This window comes from Saccopteryx bilineata, chromosome 2 (genome assembly GCF_036850765.1).
Source record: "Saccopteryx bilineata isolate mSacBil1 chromosome 2, mSacBil1_pri_phased_curated, whole genome shotgun sequence".
Taxonomy (NCBI): Eukaryota; Metazoa; Chordata; class Mammalia; order Chiroptera; family Emballonuridae; genus Saccopteryx; species Saccopteryx bilineata.
The window spans coordinates 338,591,673-338,607,807 of record NC_089491.1 but is presented as its reverse complement, the minus strand read 5'-3'; the positions used below and the strand labels follow the sequence as shown (position 1 = coordinate 338,607,807).

At 49.8% G+C, this 16,135-nt stretch overlaps 1 protein-coding gene across 2 annotated transcripts; it reads right to left on the bottom strand.

Annotated features, from left to right (window-relative positions):
• Positions 1-51: 51 nt before the first annotated feature.
• STRA8 (stimulated by retinoic acid 8) lies at positions 52-9,811 on the bottom strand. 2 transcript variants are annotated; one of them, XM_066262352.1, is made up of 9 exons: positions 9,626-9,811; positions 8,403-8,478; positions 7,747-7,831; positions 7,431-7,434; positions 6,853-6,875; positions 3,497-3,782; positions 2,813-2,886; positions 600-711; positions 52-140 (listed from the first exon to the last, which is right to left on the bottom strand). In XM_066262352.1, exons 1-9 carry the CDS (start codon positions 9,809-9,811, stop codon positions 66-68), a joined length of 921 nt encoding a protein of 306 aa, XP_066118449.1. In that variant the 3' UTR covers positions 52-65. The 2 variants fall into 2 exon arrangements, with proteins under 2 accessions (XP_066118449.1, XP_066118448.1); XM_066262351.1 differs by lacking the exons at positions 6,853-6,875; positions 7,431-7,434 and adding an exon at positions 5,214-5,441.
• Positions 9,812-16,135: the final 6,324 nt, after the last annotated feature.

The following is a 16,135-nucleotide window of genomic DNA, read 5'->3' as shown; positions in this document are numbered from 1 at the left end:
TGCAACCTTAGCTGCCGGCATTCAGAATCGGACACTGTCCACTTCATCCATCGCCTTCCCTCCCACTACAAATCGTCGTCGTCAAAGGTCTCCATGCACTGCAACATCATCATCTCATCGTCCATGGGGACATCTGGCTCCTGCAACACACAGGATGGAAGAGGATTGATTTTTATTTAAGGATTCCCGGCCCAGGTGGATGTGGAGATCCCACCATCTTGGGCGAGTCCCACTCCCTTAGTCTGCCCACACCTCTTCAGCTTCATCTGTACTTCCAGCTTCTGGCCAGGAAGTGAGGGCAATGGGGGAGGTCCCATTTCCATTTCACTTTGTGATCACCAGAAAGGCTTTTCCTGGATATTGTAGAACTGGCTTCTTTCCCACCCAGGAGTTTTACAGGATCCCAGAAGAGAGATGGGAAATCTTACCGCTTTATTCAAATGCCCATCAATAGAGGATGGTGAATTAGACCATGACACCACCAATGCAACACCCTGCAGCTGCTTCCAGAGAAAAAGGGGGGCTCCCCCTCAAGAGCTCTCTTAGGATCCTAAGGGGGGTGGGCGGGCAGAGGCCTTCTGTACTCCACTCTGATCTACCTGATTCAGCTGCATGTTAACACAGCAAAGGCCGTTAAAGAAGTCGATGATCTGCATGTAGAGCTGAAACTTCTCCTCTGGGTTCTCTGGGTTTGCGCTGGCGAGCATGGAACTGAGAACAGAGAGGAAGAAGAAACAGCACATGTTGACCTCTGCTTATACCCCCGCCTGATCTGGATTATGATGTGAATCAAGCACTTTGAAACACCCAGCTGAATCGTCAGATAGCCAGGGGCCCTTCCTAAAGGTTTGCACTGCCTCAGCCCCAACGTCATATCTGGAACTCATGGGGAAAGCGAGATGATGGGGAGACTGGCGCCTGTGTCCTAACTTAGTGTCCTGAGCTGTGACCCCTGGAACAAAGGAGCAAGATGTCCTCGCTCCCTGAGAATCAACCTCTACAGTGATGCCCTACGACTCTGGTCCACTCCTGGGAACGTCACACACTTGAGTTTAGTCCAGGGGTCCCCAAACTTTTTACACAGGGGGTCAGTTCACTGTCCCTCAGACCATTGGAGGGCCAGACTATAAAAAAAACTATGAACAAATCCCTATGCACACTGCACAGATCTTATTTTAAAGTAAAAAAAACAAAACGGGAAGAAATACAATATTTAAAATAAAGAACAAGTAAATTTAAATCAACCAACTGACCAGTATTTCAATGGGAACTATGCTCCTCTCACTGACCACCAATGAAAGAGGTGCCCCTTCCAGAAGTGTGGCAGGGGCCGGATAAATGACCTCAGGGGGCCGCATGTGGCCCGCAGGCCGTAGTTTGGGGACCCCTGGTTTAGTCCCTTCGGATTTCTCCACCCTGTAGGTCTCCCGGAACAAGGATGCAGAGAAAAGACCTGTTTTGCAGACTCCTTTCTTGCTGCCTTCCTGGGTCAAGGAGAGAAGCCCAACAACCAGGGGCCTGAAGCAAAGAAGCCGTGAGTCATGCCAGGACAGCTGGCATTTTGACCTGTGGAATGAGGTCCCCAGCCAGCTAGGAACCCTCTGGCTGCCGCTCCTGCCTTTTCTCAGGAAAGTAGAAAAAATAATATTTTTAAAATAGATTGTTTCACTGTTCCACCAGCGGAGTAAGAAGTTCCAAATATTGTTTGCCAAGTACACTTTAGCAATTTCTCAGCAAAGTTGTCTTCACAGCCCAAGCCTGGCTCGGAATGTCTGCCCCCAGCCAGTTTCAGCGAAGCCCAACTCCACGCAGAGCTCAGAAGAGCTTGAGTCACCCCACAAAATTCCTGTGCAGATTTTGGGCAGGGCTGTCTAGGCTGGGGTGGAGCAGGTGGAGGGGAAAGACAGATGTTGATTTGTGGCCAGGTTAGCAGGGACAGCGGTGGCCACACAGCCCCAGGGGAGAATGGAGTTATTTGTGGAGATCGTGAGGATGTGAATGTCACCCTCACTCCTGAGGTGGAAAAACTAAATGTTCAGGCTTCTTTTTAGCCACACACAAGCACAGGTAACTGAAAGGCCTGCATCTTCAGGCTGTAAGAGCACAGCTCTTCGAAGTAGCAAAGGAATTTTAGCCCTAAACTAGCTCTGTGAGCAAACACCCCAGTGGTAAGATTTGGTCAAGCTGCTGCTTGTTTTGTGTCTTCTCACCCCATGGGGTCAGCCATCTTCTCCCCTCCTCTCCCGTCTGTTGACACCAGATGACAAGCAGCTTCCCCCTTGTAAAGCTCAGAGATTCCCCTCAGCTTCAGGCATGGGGCCTGTTTTCATGCTGGCCCAGGGTCTCCATGCCCAGGACCTCTGCCCACCTCTCCGACCAGACTGCCCATGGCCACCTCGCTGTAAGCTGCCCGTGGCCATCCCGTCCTGGGAAAACAGTGCACCATGAACTGGAATGGAGTTGATAACCTGTTATGTCTCAGCCTTGGGCCAGGATAGAAGAATTTTCTGCTCTGAAGAACTCCAGACAATACCATTCCCAGAGCTGTGGCAAATCTTGGACCTAGGTTACTTTGAATCACAGGAAAAAGCGGGTCTCTGAGAACTACTGAATTATGCTCCCCTCTGAGGGGCTGCAGGGGAAAGGCTCCTAAACACCCCAGCAGGGGTGCACACACATACATACTGTTACACACATGCACGCATGCAGGCACACAGGTACACATGCTAACGTGTGTATAAACACATGCATGCATACATGTGCGTGCACACACACACACACACACACACACCATCTCACACCCTATCCTCACCTGGAGCTAGATGTACTTGGAACCTCACTTTTGTCCAAGGAACATGCCACATCAAAGGCATCTTCAAAAAGGAGCTGAAAGAAAGTGCAGAACTTCGTGTGTCAGAAATGACGGCAGTTTGATGCCTGCCCTCGGCTGTGGGGAGAGGGGTAGGAAGACAGTCTCTCTGCCCCTCACCCCTGAAGGGTGAAAGCAAGGTCTCTGCCGGTGACCTTCCTAGGGGGTGAATACTGAGCTCTTGCCCACCCAGAACAAACTGAGGGAAGTACTGGGGACTGTGGCCCCTTCTTTCCAAAGAAGACAGGAGCCAGTGCCCAGCGCAGGCTACTGGAGGACTCAGTTACACCTCCCCAGGGGACAGCCTGTTTAAGCCCAGGGTTGCCGATCAAGCCATTTCAGGCCAGGGCAGCTGACTACAGAGGTCAAGGGGGCTCTGGATTAGGCTGCAGTAGAGCAGACCCCCAGCCCTGCCACTCACAAAGCTGTGTGACCTCAGACAAGTGACTTAATCTCTCCAATCCTCCCGCTGTGTGGTTACAGAGATGTCAGGAAAATCAGAAACTCACTTCATTCGGGAGCCAGCATCCAAACAGCACCTCAAACTTGCTAAGTGATCCCAAGCAGATCCCTGGCGTCTCCTGGCCTGGGGTGACACCGCCCCACCATAAGGGTCTGTCTGCTCACCTCCTCTGGGGTGGAGCCGAGGGAGCAGCTGGCCCCTTGGCTGTCGACGCCACTGTCCTTGGTGCTGCCCTCAGAACAGGATGGCTCCTGGGTGGCCCCTTGGAGGCCCAGAAGGCCTCTGGGCTTTTGCGCCAAGGCCTGAAGGAGATGGGCCTTCTGCTCTTCTGAGAGGTTCTGCCACAGGTGGGAAATGGCCGCAGAGACGACGGGGCGTGTCGCCTCCTGCGAGGAGACCATCCCGCTCCTGGTCAGATGGTCCATTGTCTGCTTGTAGAAGTTCAGATAGCTGGGACAGAAACAACACCATCTCCTCGATCTGAAGCCCGAGACTCAGGACTCCGGGGTGGGGTCGTCCACGGCCCACAGGCCCGGCCACCTCTCTGGGGTACTCAAGTGGCTCAGCTTTACTAGTCTCTGCAGGCCCCTGACCCTGGGAGAGCAGAAGCCACCGTGGGGGCCAGGATGACAGGTTTCTACCTCAGGGTCCTTCGTCTCGCCCTCCCAGTCCCCCCACCCCCAACCCCATGAAGCTCTGCCTCAGAGTAGAGAAGATGAGAGGCCTGGTTGTCACCCCACGGGAGAAGTGCTTAAAATCCCGGGGCTGTGACTGTGCAGACGGAATGTGACACTTGCTTTACTCTGAGGCCTGGGAGCCAGACTTAGTGTGGACGGAACCTCCATCCACTGAGCCAGCGCTCCCGAAGCCAACCTGGCTGCCAAGCATCTCAAGTCTGTGGAGGAAAGTAAGTGGCAGTGGGGGTCTGAACCAACCATTTGCCATCTTTCTTATACAATGTGTCCGTAAAGTCATGGTGCACTTTTGACCAGTCACAGGAAAGCAACAAAAGATGGTAGAAATGTGAAATCTGCACCAAATAAAAGGAAAACCCAGTTTCTGTAGGATGATATGGCAGCATGTGTGCATGCGCAGATGATGACGTAACACCGTGTATACAGCAGAGCAGACCACGGCCATGCCAGTCGAGATGTGGACAGTACAGAGGAAAGTTCAGTGTGTTCTGTGGCTCGCTAAATTCGAATCTGTGACCAAAGTGCAACATGAATATCAGCGCGTTTATAACGAAGCACTACCACATAGGAATAACATTACTCGGTGGGATAAGCAGTTGAAGGAAACCGGCAGTTTGGTGGAGAAACCCCGTTCTGGTAGGCCATCAGTCAGTGACGAGTCTGTAGAGGCTATACAGGATAACTACCTAAGGAGCCCTAAAAAATCTGTGCTTGAGCCCACTGAATAGGTATGAAACTGGGAGAGTTTTCCTTTTATTTGGTGCAGATTTCACATTTCTATCGTCTTTTGTTGCTTTCCTGTGACCGGTCAAAAGTGCACCATGACTTTACGGACACACTGTATAATGCTGCCTGAGACAGACTTTTCAGGGTATGTATAGGAGGGAGGCTTTAGCCCTATAGTCCCCATCAACCATCCCCCGAAAGGCACCCCAAATAAACACCTGGTCTAAGTAACAGCGTATTGCTATGCACGTGTGGCTTCAAGACTATTTCTTGAGCTTTTCTGCCAACTGCACTTCCAGGCCCCTTCTATGGAAATTCTGCAGCTTCCATGACTAGGGCCAGGTCTAAGAGCATGCTGAGGCAGCTGCACGCCCCAGCCAGAGCCTTGTCCCCTCATCTCTTAACCCCCTTCCCCCGTGTGCTCCAGCTGTGCACGCAGCCACCTCTCAGCTGTTCATACCGCTCAAATTCCATGAGGTCTGGTGACAAAGTGACTGGGGAATATAACAGTGCCACTTCCTTCTCCTCCTCCTCCTTTTCCTCCTCTTTGTGGTCTTTCTTCTCTTCTTCTTCTTCTTCCTCCTCCTCCTCCTCTTCCTCCTCCTCTTCCTCCTCAGCATCCTTCCTGGCTGACTCAAATGGGCAAAAGTTGGCGTACTCCTTTGGATGAATATTATTTGGGAACAGGCTGGGGAGAAAACAGAAACAAATAAACTACAGATTAGTGTCCCTCATGAACATGGACACCAAAATTCTTAACACACTCTTGGAAAATATATAGAACTGTCAAAATCATCAAAAGCAAAATAATAAATGACCAAGGGAAGATTGTTTGCAAGTCATAAACGAGACAGGGAGCTAATGTCTCAGTCTACCTAAAGAGCTTCTACAATTACATAAGAAAAAGACCACCAGTCCCACAGGAAAATGGGCAAGAACAGGTACAGAAAGTTCCCAGCAAGGGGACATACAAGTGATCTTGAACAAAGACACTTAAGGTCACTCGTAATTTAATTAACTCATTATGGTATGCTAACTACACAATATAATGAATCTATTCTTATGCTGGTAGCCCGGTTTCAATTATTATAGGTTTATAATATTGCTAGTGAAAAATCCTCCCTAGTTACACTATTTTAAAAGAAATGTAGCCAAACTGTAATTGAAGAATAAAACTGGGGGGAAAAAGAAATGTGACCATTCTCCTATGGGCGAGCGATACAAATATTGATAAGACTTTATTGTATGTGATAAAGTTCGTATCTTCAACCAGGAAGGAAAGAATGGCTTATGTAATCCATGGGATGGGGAGCACTTGGTAACCATTGGAGAAATGTCAATGCAGACATTTACCTCACTGAGAGCATCTCCCAAGCTGACTGGAAGGTGGGGCCCAGTCAGATTTGTAAAATTCGGCTACAATCACCCTGTCATGTATGCACGCACACTACACACGCACACTCACACCACCTGCCCCCTCCCCTCTGCGACCAAAATGGTGTATGGAAGGTAATCTTAGGAGATTGTGTCCTACAATATGAATTTCATTTAATAATGTATCTTTTCTCCCTGATTATTTCCTGTTAGGATAAAATGCATTTTTGTTGTTAAATTTTTTTGGAAAATACAGAAGAGCACAGAGAAGAAAATAAGTCATCAGTAGCCCTGCCCAAAATGGTAGGAGACATCATTTCATCTCCGTGGGCTTTGGGTAGTTTCTAAACAGCAAGCTGTTGGTGGTCCCATTTTCAGAGCGAGTAAAATTGCTTGTGTTCCTGTGTCTCATCAGAGGCCAATGTGAATATTCACCATGCTGGATGTGCCCTAGGGCCACCAGAGGTGATATGGGCCCTGCCATCGTTCCCAAAGTCCAGGCTGCTCTGCAGGATGAAGACGTGGAACAGGGGTGATGTCATCTTGAGACCACAGCAAACAATGTATCCGCATGGTACACATGAAAAGCCCAGTCGTGTAAGAGTTAAATAAAATAAGATCATGGAAGTTTACGAAAGAGATTTCTCGGCCCTGGCCGGTTGGCTCAGCGGTAGAGCATCGGCCTGGCGTGCGGGGGGCCCAGGTTCAATTCCCGGCCAGGGCACATAGGAGAAGTGCCCATTTGCTCCTCCACCCCCCCCTTCCTCTCTGTCTCTCTCTTCCCCTCCCGCAGCCAAGGCTCCATTGGAGCAAAGATGGCCCGGTCACTGGGGATGGCTCCTTGGCCTCTGCCCCAGGCGCTAGAGTGGCTCTGGTCGCGGTAGAGCGACGCCCTGGAGGGGAAGAGCATCGCCCCCTGGTGGGCAGAGCTTCACCCCTGGTGGGCGTGCCTGGTGGATCTGGTCGGGCGCATGCGGGAGTCTGACTGTCTCTCCCCGTTTCCAGCTTCAGAAAACATACAAAAAAAAAAAAGAAAGACATTTCTCAGATCAGTCTGCCTTTCAAAGTTTGAGTGTGACGTTGTAAATGAGGTTCCCCTGTCAGCATCCATGACACCTCTCTGAAGTCCAAGCTGGCTTTTCTTAGGCTCCTATGAAGCTTGGAAAACAGGCTGAGATTTGGATTTCCCTTATTTCCATAGGCACCCTTCAGTAAGTCCACTAGTGGAGTGTTTAAAAGCTACAACACAAAACAAACACTACGATTTCATTTCTCTATAAAATATGTGCAAAATGAAAATGACAAAACTAGAAGGCTGTGCTTTGAAATGAACATTGGTTTTCCATGAGCGGCGAACCTACATGTATTTTTATTTTCTTTTTGGGGCTTTTCTGTATTTATGACATTTCCTGTAATAAGCATGGATTTTTTTGTCACCAGAAAAATCCAAGGCATGTTATTAGATTAAAACAGAAAATAATTCTGTCCAGCACACAGAGGGTTCTAAGCGGGTGAGCAGAACCTCTTCTGCTGTTCTGAATTCTGGAGGGGGAGAGGCTTCTGTGACCTTGAACAGGGACACCAGCACGTTCCAGTTCTCCTGGTGCTGGGGGTCTTACCCGTCATCACTGCAGAACATGCTGACGTATTTCTTCTTGACTTCCTCTAGGCTGTTTGCATTCCCATCCTCCAGGCTGAAGGATTCTGTTGGGGAGTTGAAGACGAAGGTCACAAAACTGTGGAATCTCCTGCCTTTCTGGTCCAGAGGGAGCATGGGTGGTCCCTGAGCCCATCTGGGCTTTGGGGTTAAGGACTCAAGAGCCCAGTTTCCCCCCTCCTCCCAGAGGTGAAGGAAAAGGAAAGGGCTTCTTGGACTGGCCGGTCTCAGTCAAGACATTGAAAGTAGCCCTTCCAGTGTTCAGCTCCAACCAGCTCATTAAACTCAAACTCCCAGCAGCCCTCTGCCAAACTGAGTGCCAAGGAAGAGAGCCCGGTTCTGGCAAACACTGGTCTAGTCCTCTCTCGAGATGAGATCCGGGACCCTTCCACAGCACCCTAGTGGAACCGTGTCATGCTGCCCCAGGTGGCCGACCCCTGAGGTCAGGCTGTGCATCTCATCATAACCCTGGCCCAAGCACAGTGCCTGGCACACAGTAGGTGCTCAGTAGACATTTGTTCACTTGGCTTTACCCAATGTCTCCGTTTTCAATAGGAAAACCAACCAGCCTTCTCTTTCCCTGGGACAGCGATGGGGGTGGCAGGTAGGACCTGTTACCTTTCACCTTCAGCAAATTATCCAAGATTTGTTCTTGTTCCAGAATATGATTCTTCGCCCTGTTCAAAACCTGCCACTGAGGGAGGACAGAGACAGACAACACTGAAAGGCTGGCCTCACACCGCACAGACTGCCTTTGTGGACACGGGAGCCCCTTCCCGGGTCTGAGGCCACGCTCTCCGGGTGCAGTCCCAGTCCTCCATGATGTCCATAAAAAGGGTAGGAAGTTTGTTCTGATGTGCAGGAGGTATGGCGTTTAATTTGGATTCTGGAGATGGTTCTCACCAAAACACCAAAGTATTTGGAAACAATTAAGTTGCATTCAGCCAACTACTAGGGCTACGAAAAGGGCAAAGGACTACATGATGGTGGGATGAGCAATGACTCAGAGGCCGTCTGACCGAATACCAGCCCCAGGAGGCGGGCACGGGCTCTCCGCTAACCTCAGCTCACTTGTCACAGTGGACATACGACTGGCTGGTTAATATTAACTGTGCTATTCTAATGATGCTTTTTATTTGCTAAATGCATACATTCCAGTTGATCTAGAAATTTAAATGCTGTGTCAACTTGAACTCTGAATTTCCTGTTCTGCAAGATTAGAATCACAATCATTCCTCCCTCCCATCCTCCCTCCCTCCCTTCCTCCCTTCCATTTTTCCTTTCTTTTTCCCTCCCTTCCTTTAATATTACTAAAGTCAGAATGATAACTGCAAGATTATTCAAAAATGAGAAGCGCTAAGTACTGTATGTATGTCGCTGACTGACCACTGAAACCTGTCGGGAGCGACACACATTCATCAGACATGCATGTCTAAGGGGACACAGCTGTGTGTGGGGTCTAGGGATGCAGAGCAGACAAGACAGCCCCTGCTTGTGGGGTGCTGACATTCTAACAGGGAAGACAAGCAGGAAACAACTACTTGTAACACAAAAAAAATTCAGTAAGTGCTAACAAAGGCAAGAAGCACAGGGCTGTGGGATGGCATGGGAGGAAGGGCTGATTTCAGTGGAGGGACTGAGAGCCGTGTGGAGTGGAGCACAAGGCAGAGAGACACAGCAGCAGACAGAGCACGAGGGGTCCAAAGCTGGCCTCTGCCCCATCCCGGCCCCTCCATCGATGACGCAACCAGGGGGCGTGGCATCTCCACGCTAGTCCCCACCTTGCGCCATTGTCCCTCCACGTGTGGAAACTTTCCCTGCACACACTCAGGACCTCATACCTTCGAGGCTGTGAAATCAGACTGGTGGTAAACAACTTTCCGGAGCTCACTGAAGAGCTTTGTCAGGGTGGCTCGGTGGCGGGCCTGGGACAGGCGTCGGCGGGCCAAACGGGTCTCCAGCACCTGCTCCAGGGGCTGGGTCATGGCTTTGCCACCGGGGTCACTGCCTTCTCCAGAGGTCGCCATTAAAAGCTACAGTGTCTTTTTTTTTTTTGAGCCCTAAATAATAAAGACATAATATAAAAGAAGAAGGAAGGCAGATTGAAGTGGGAAGAAAGTAAAGGATCCTCAACCAATGACAAGAATCAATAATCGATATATAATAAACAGATGACACAAAATTTATTTATGTTCAGCTCCTAAAAACACAAGCCCTCTCATGTTTGACTTACATGTGAAGGGCCCTGCTACTTTACACTAGGAAATTTCCAGAACACTGCAGGTACTCAGCAGACAGTTGTGAATTGACTGCTGTGGCCAAGAAGAGCAAATTACTCCCTGAGATCCTATTCCTTACATTCTGTTAAAAGCTGAACAAGTATGTGGCTCCCCCTTTGTAGTATTTCCTACTGCAAGATAGCACCCCACTGTGATCTTGGTGGTGGCTACACAGGTATATAGATATGAGAAAAAACCCTTCAGGGTGTATTCTTTAGATTCTATTCAAGAAGAAGAGAACGCACTCTTCTATCTGTGAAAGCAAAAGGTCACCTGACGACAGAGAAGTCAGTTTGGCTTGTTTCACTTCTAGGGGCATCTGAAGATCATCATTACATCGTCCTTTGTTACATCTGTGTTTAGGAACCAGTGGCGCTTCTCTAGGAGAGGCGATTCTGGGACTGATACGTAACAGTTTTAATAAGAGACAGGGACCAGATTCTCTTACCTGAGGCGGGGACCCCTCCAGCAGGCGCTTACCCCACCACTGCTCTGCCAGCTCTTTGAACACAGAGTCTGCGTCTTCATCCCTCTGGACCCCAGAAGGTGCTCAGTGCCAGGGTTTTGAGGGAATTAGGATGGGAGGTCTCCTCTGGGTCCATTCCCCCCCTGAGCTCAGTCCTGCTGTGCAGGGACAGACATGACCACGGACGGTTTTGATGTACGTCAGTCACTTGGGGAGACTGTTGAAAACACGCATGCCCAGACCCTGCCTCAGAAACTGGATATGAAGCTACCCGGGTGGGCCCAGGCATCTGGTGGGCAAACACACTTCCCAGTCCAGGCTGAGACTTTTCTGGCTCGAGCGTATGCGTGGCAACACCTCTCTCAAAGCACCCACGTGACAGCAGCTGGGAGCAGACTCGCCTCTGTAGAGGGAATATCGAGAAGGAGGTAGAAGAAAGCTTTGCTGCTAAGTTCTAGGGCAGCGGTTCTCAACCTGTGGGTCGCGACTCCGGCGGGGTGGCCTAAAGCCAAATGGGCGACCCCCGCCGGGGTCGCAACCCACAGATTAAGAACCGCTGTTCTAGGGGGTAGGTTGGCCAGAGGTCGCCAACCCCATCAGGCAGCGTGGGATTTGAAAATGCCTATCAAGTCAGAAGGCAAGTCTCCCACCAACAATGTGGTCTTCGCCAGGGTGTCTGCTTCCTCCCAGTTTGCTTCCCAGAGCCCATGGCACGTGGGTGCCGCTCTAGTCACCCTTAAGGGTCCCTGTAAGCTCCTGTTTGTTTCTCACCGGGAGTCACGCCCTCAACGTGGGAGGATCCTCTGCCTGTCCCATAGGGGGCAGACGGTCCTATTACTTGCACCCCTTGGGAGCAGCTTTCGCTGCCGCCGCTAGGGGAAAAGGTGGCGCTAGAGCATCCTGCCCAGCAACTGGGAGCTGTGGCCTCCACTTCACCCCGCAATGCTCCAGGCTCCTGTGTCACGAGCTGGGAGATACCAGTGTGGGGTGGGGCACACCACAGGGAAGATGGGAGAAGATCCGTCCACTCTGCTTTAAGGGGAGAATCAAAACCAAGTAGATGTTAAGCTTAATTAGACCTTGTGCAATTTTAAACATCTTTCTCCTAAATCCTGCCTCCTGCTCTCCACTAGGAATGATTTGCTATGAATTCCCTCAAAACACATTCTTTTCACGTTATTTTTTTATTGACTTGCATTGTGGACCTGACTGGAGCTTAAGACGGTATTTTTCAGGTAGAACTCTTTGTTGCAATAATACAGTTGGATCTGTCCCGTCAGTACCTGTGATTGGTGTGAAGAGATGGATCTCCAAGGACAAGTGCCACAAAAGTCACAGTCTAGGATGGGGGGGAGGGCAGAACCCCCTCTGCCTTATTCCAAGGTTGGCTTTTTTTGGCTAGGACTGAAGGAACTAACTCTCAAAATGAGATCAAGAAGTCATCTTTAACTTAAAAACAGGAGAAAACACAAACCTTGTTTCCCAAAAGCCCTTACAGATGCAAAGTGTGTTAAGGACGCTGTTCCCAGCAGTAAAAAGAATTAGAGCAGTGTAGAGAGTGTAGTCTGAGACTCCATCCCCAGAGCCCAGAAATCCACATGGTAATAGCCTTGAAAACTCAGAATCTCTCTTTCCCCCTTCCTCTCACTACCAATGAAAGAAACATCTGCTATCCGACCCACCCACCTCTATTCTGTGGCCTATTTGCCTCCCACCTAGAATGTCCCTACCCCTACCTATCTAGAGTCAACTTGCTCTTCAATTTCTAGTTTAAGTTCCAAATCCTCTAAGAAGTTTCCCAGAGCTAGTCCACACTGATTTCTAACTTGATCTCGTTTTGCCAACAAACCAAGAAGGCCCTTGGTAAATATCCATGCATCCAGCACATAAGGGTGCCTACCACGTGTGTGCATGTGTGATTAATGTCAACACTGACTTTCTGAGTTCCTTCTCCCACACTGAAACCATGCAGAGTTCTGTTGCCTGGACAGCTAAGACCACATCTCCCAGGCTTGGAGACCAGCAGAAGCTCTGGGTTGAAAGAGATAAAGGAAACTGGAGATAGAGAGAAAACCTTAGGGACAGGGAATAACAGATAGTTTCAACCTAACCCCAAACTTAATGCCCAATTAGAGCTGCCATTTTTCAAAACTCCTTGACTAAATAAAAAAAAAAAGTTCAGAGAAACTTTTAAACATTTTTAAGCATTTGATCCATTCAAATCCTAGGCACATCTATCAGATCATGTAAAAAAAAATCAGAAGTCATTCTAAGAAATATATAGGTCGTCACAATGACATACACAAATGTTTGTATTAAAGTCCGGCTTCAGACCTAAAAGCTCACCTGATTAGATGCATGAGCTTGACTTAATTCACATGTAAATAAATACTAACAAGGCTAAGTGCACATTTCTGGAGGTGAGTTGATATGAAAACTTCAGCATTTAGTCAATACTCACACTCAAGAGGGATGGGCATCCATGCACACGACGTCCTCACTCCCCTGACATGCGGCAGGCCACAGGAGGCCGACGGCAGAGACAGCAATCACAAGCCTTGTACCGGCCAGAGTGAGGACCAGGGCTTCTGCCAGGGCTAAAAAACCAACCTAGCACCTCGGCACAGGGGTACAGACCAATCACGGTGTGTCCCCAGCCTCCACAGCCAATGGGGATAATGCACTGTGGCAGGCCAATGAGAGTTTGGCAGTGGAAGAAACAATGTAACTTGGGGTCCCAAGGCACACAAGAAGTGGAGGTGAGAAGAGAGAAGGGTGGGGCTGACCTGACCTTCTCACCTTGCCAAGTGGCAGCTCCTTTACAAGTGGAGGCTGAGTGGGAGAGGGAGGCAATACCTGTGTCACTTCAGTTTTTCCACGTGGTCTGTCTGTGCCCACCAAGAACTAAATGGATGTTCCCCAACTGGTCCCACTCACCTGCCACTGAGCCCCAGATTAGCATCCTTCAAATGGGTTATGCCACTTACCTTATAGGGTTAGCCTGAGCCTTAGAGAAGACACCTTAAATTAAAGGGTCCAGGGCACAGGGTTCAGGTCTCAGGGGAAAAGATGGAAACATGTGGATTTCACAGAAACTGAGAGATGTGTAAGTCAAGGACAGGGGGGTGATGTTTTAAATACAAAGGCAGAAAGAGGAACAGAGAGTAAGAGAGTTTGCACGAAGAGCCCTTGAAAAGCTCTGGTTACCCTTTGGGAGAGAAGGAAGCAGGTAGTCTTCCAGTTTAGGAAAAAATCCATCCCCCCAATATAGAATACACTCTTCTATGTACGTAGGTGTCTTTCTGCTCGAAGCCCTGCACCCCTAAATATGTCATGGTCATGATTCCACGCCATCAGGTTTACACTGGCAGCAACGGCCAGGCCAGGTGCTTTCTTTTTTCTTTTTTCTTTTTTTTTTAGAGAGGAGAGAGAGAGAGAAAGAGAGAAGGGGAGGAGCTGGAAGCATCAACTCCCATATGTGCCTTAACCAGGCAAGCCCAGGGTTTCGAACTGGCGACCTCAGTATTTCCAGGTCGACGCTTTTTCCACTGCGCCACCACAGGTCAGGCCCAGGTGCTTTCTGATGTAGGCAAGCTCCATCTCTCCTGCCTGGAAATATGCATTTAACAGCCTTGAAATCTCAGAATCTCCCTTTTCCCCTTCTTCTTACTACCAACACAAGGAACATCTGGAGTTAAGCAGAGGTCTCACGGTCTAGCCTGACCAGCATGCACTTGGGGGTTCATGCATTTGGATTCTAATTCAGGATCCACCTTGCAGTGACTTTGAGGACCTTCTGTGAGCCCAACCTACAGCATGCAAATATGGTACTTGGCATGCGGTTGGCACTCCTGTCATTCAACTTCAGATTTTGGTGGATCATTGAATTAAACAATGTTGTTATGTATAAAGAAACTCACATAGAACACATTCTGTGAGAGTCAGTTCTCCTCTCCTTTTCATAATAAGTGTAAAATGATTTCTACTCTTCCCATTCCGGCACTCAGGCAGCCTTTGACCCAGGGTCTCTGAGGACCCCAAGGAACTGCTTTTATACTCTTTCCACTCCCTGGCCCTGCTCCTCACCTCCCACCACCAGCCTGATCACAGCATCTCTGGGACCCCATGGGAACAGGGAGTATTTGGGAGTCTGTGCAGCTCTGAGTTGGAGAGACCTACCTTTGCACCAAGGGGACACACTGAAGGTCAGAAACAGACTTGCTCAGCCTTTCATCTAGTCACTCTACCCCACCTCTCAACCACCACCGCCCCTCACACCTGCCGCCCTGGGTGCGTCTTACTGGGGAGCAGATCTAATTCAGAAGAAATGTTGTCATAGGGTGGGATGTTACTAACAGGCTTCCTTACCTATAGCAGCCTGACTTTTTTTTTCTATTTGTATTTTTCCGAAGTTAGAGGCGGGGAGGCAGTCAGACAGACTCCCACATGCATCTGACTGGGATCTGCTCAGCATGTTCACCAGGAGGCGATGCTCTGCCCATCTGAGGCATCGCTCTGTTGCAGTCAGAGCCATTCTAGTGCCTGAGGCGGAGGCCATGGAGTCATCCTCAGTGCCCTGGCCAACTTTGCTCCAGCGGAGCCCTGGCTGTGGGAGGGGAAGTGAGAGATAGAGAGGAAGGAGAGGGGGAAGAGTGGAGAAGCAGAACCCAGGACTTCTACACTCCGGGCCGACACTCTTCTGCTGAGCCAACCTGCCAGGGCCTGCCTGACATCTTTTTTTTTTTTTTTTGTATTTTTTCTGAAGCTAGAAACGGGGAGAGACAGACAGACTCCCGCATGCGCCCGAACGGGATCAACCCGGCACGCCCACCAGGGGGCGACGCTCTGCCCACCAGGGGGCGATGCTCTGCCCCTCCGGGGCGTCGCTCTGCCGCGACCAGAGCCACTGTAGCGCCTGGGGCAGAGGCCAAGGAGCCATCCCCAGCGCTCGGGCCATCTTTGCTCCAAGGGAGCCTCGGCTGCGGGAGGGGAAGAGAGAGACAGAGAGGAAGGAGAGGGGGAGGGGTGGAGAAGCAGATGGGCGCTTCTCCTGTGTGCCCTGGCTGGAATCAAACCCAGGACTTCTGCACGCCACGCTGATGCTCTACCACTGAGCCAACCAGCCAGGGCCCGCCTGACTTCTTTATTGAAAATGCAGATCTTCTGTCTATTTCAGCCCACCTTCCCCACAACTGGCAGGCAGAAGGCTTTGCTTATGAATTTTCTGGTGACCTTGAGCCCTCCTGGTGGCCTCCCACCAACTTTGAATATAATCAGAGTTCTCCCTAGCAATATCCAGACACACACCATCACCTTCTGACCCTGACCTGTCCCTCTCAGTAGCATAAAGCCTGTCCAGAAACGCTCTACTCAAAGTAACATAGGTCCTTTCCTGCAATACTCCCCTCAAAGTAACATAGATGCCCCTCTGAGATACCCCTCACCAACATAGATCCTACTGTGAAATGCCCCCTCACAGTAACATAGTTCCTACTCTGAAATACTCCCTATAGTAACATAGATGTTACTATGAAATAGCCCCCCCCCCCAGGGTAACATAGACCCTACTCCGAAATAACCCCCCACAGTAACATAGCTCCTACTCT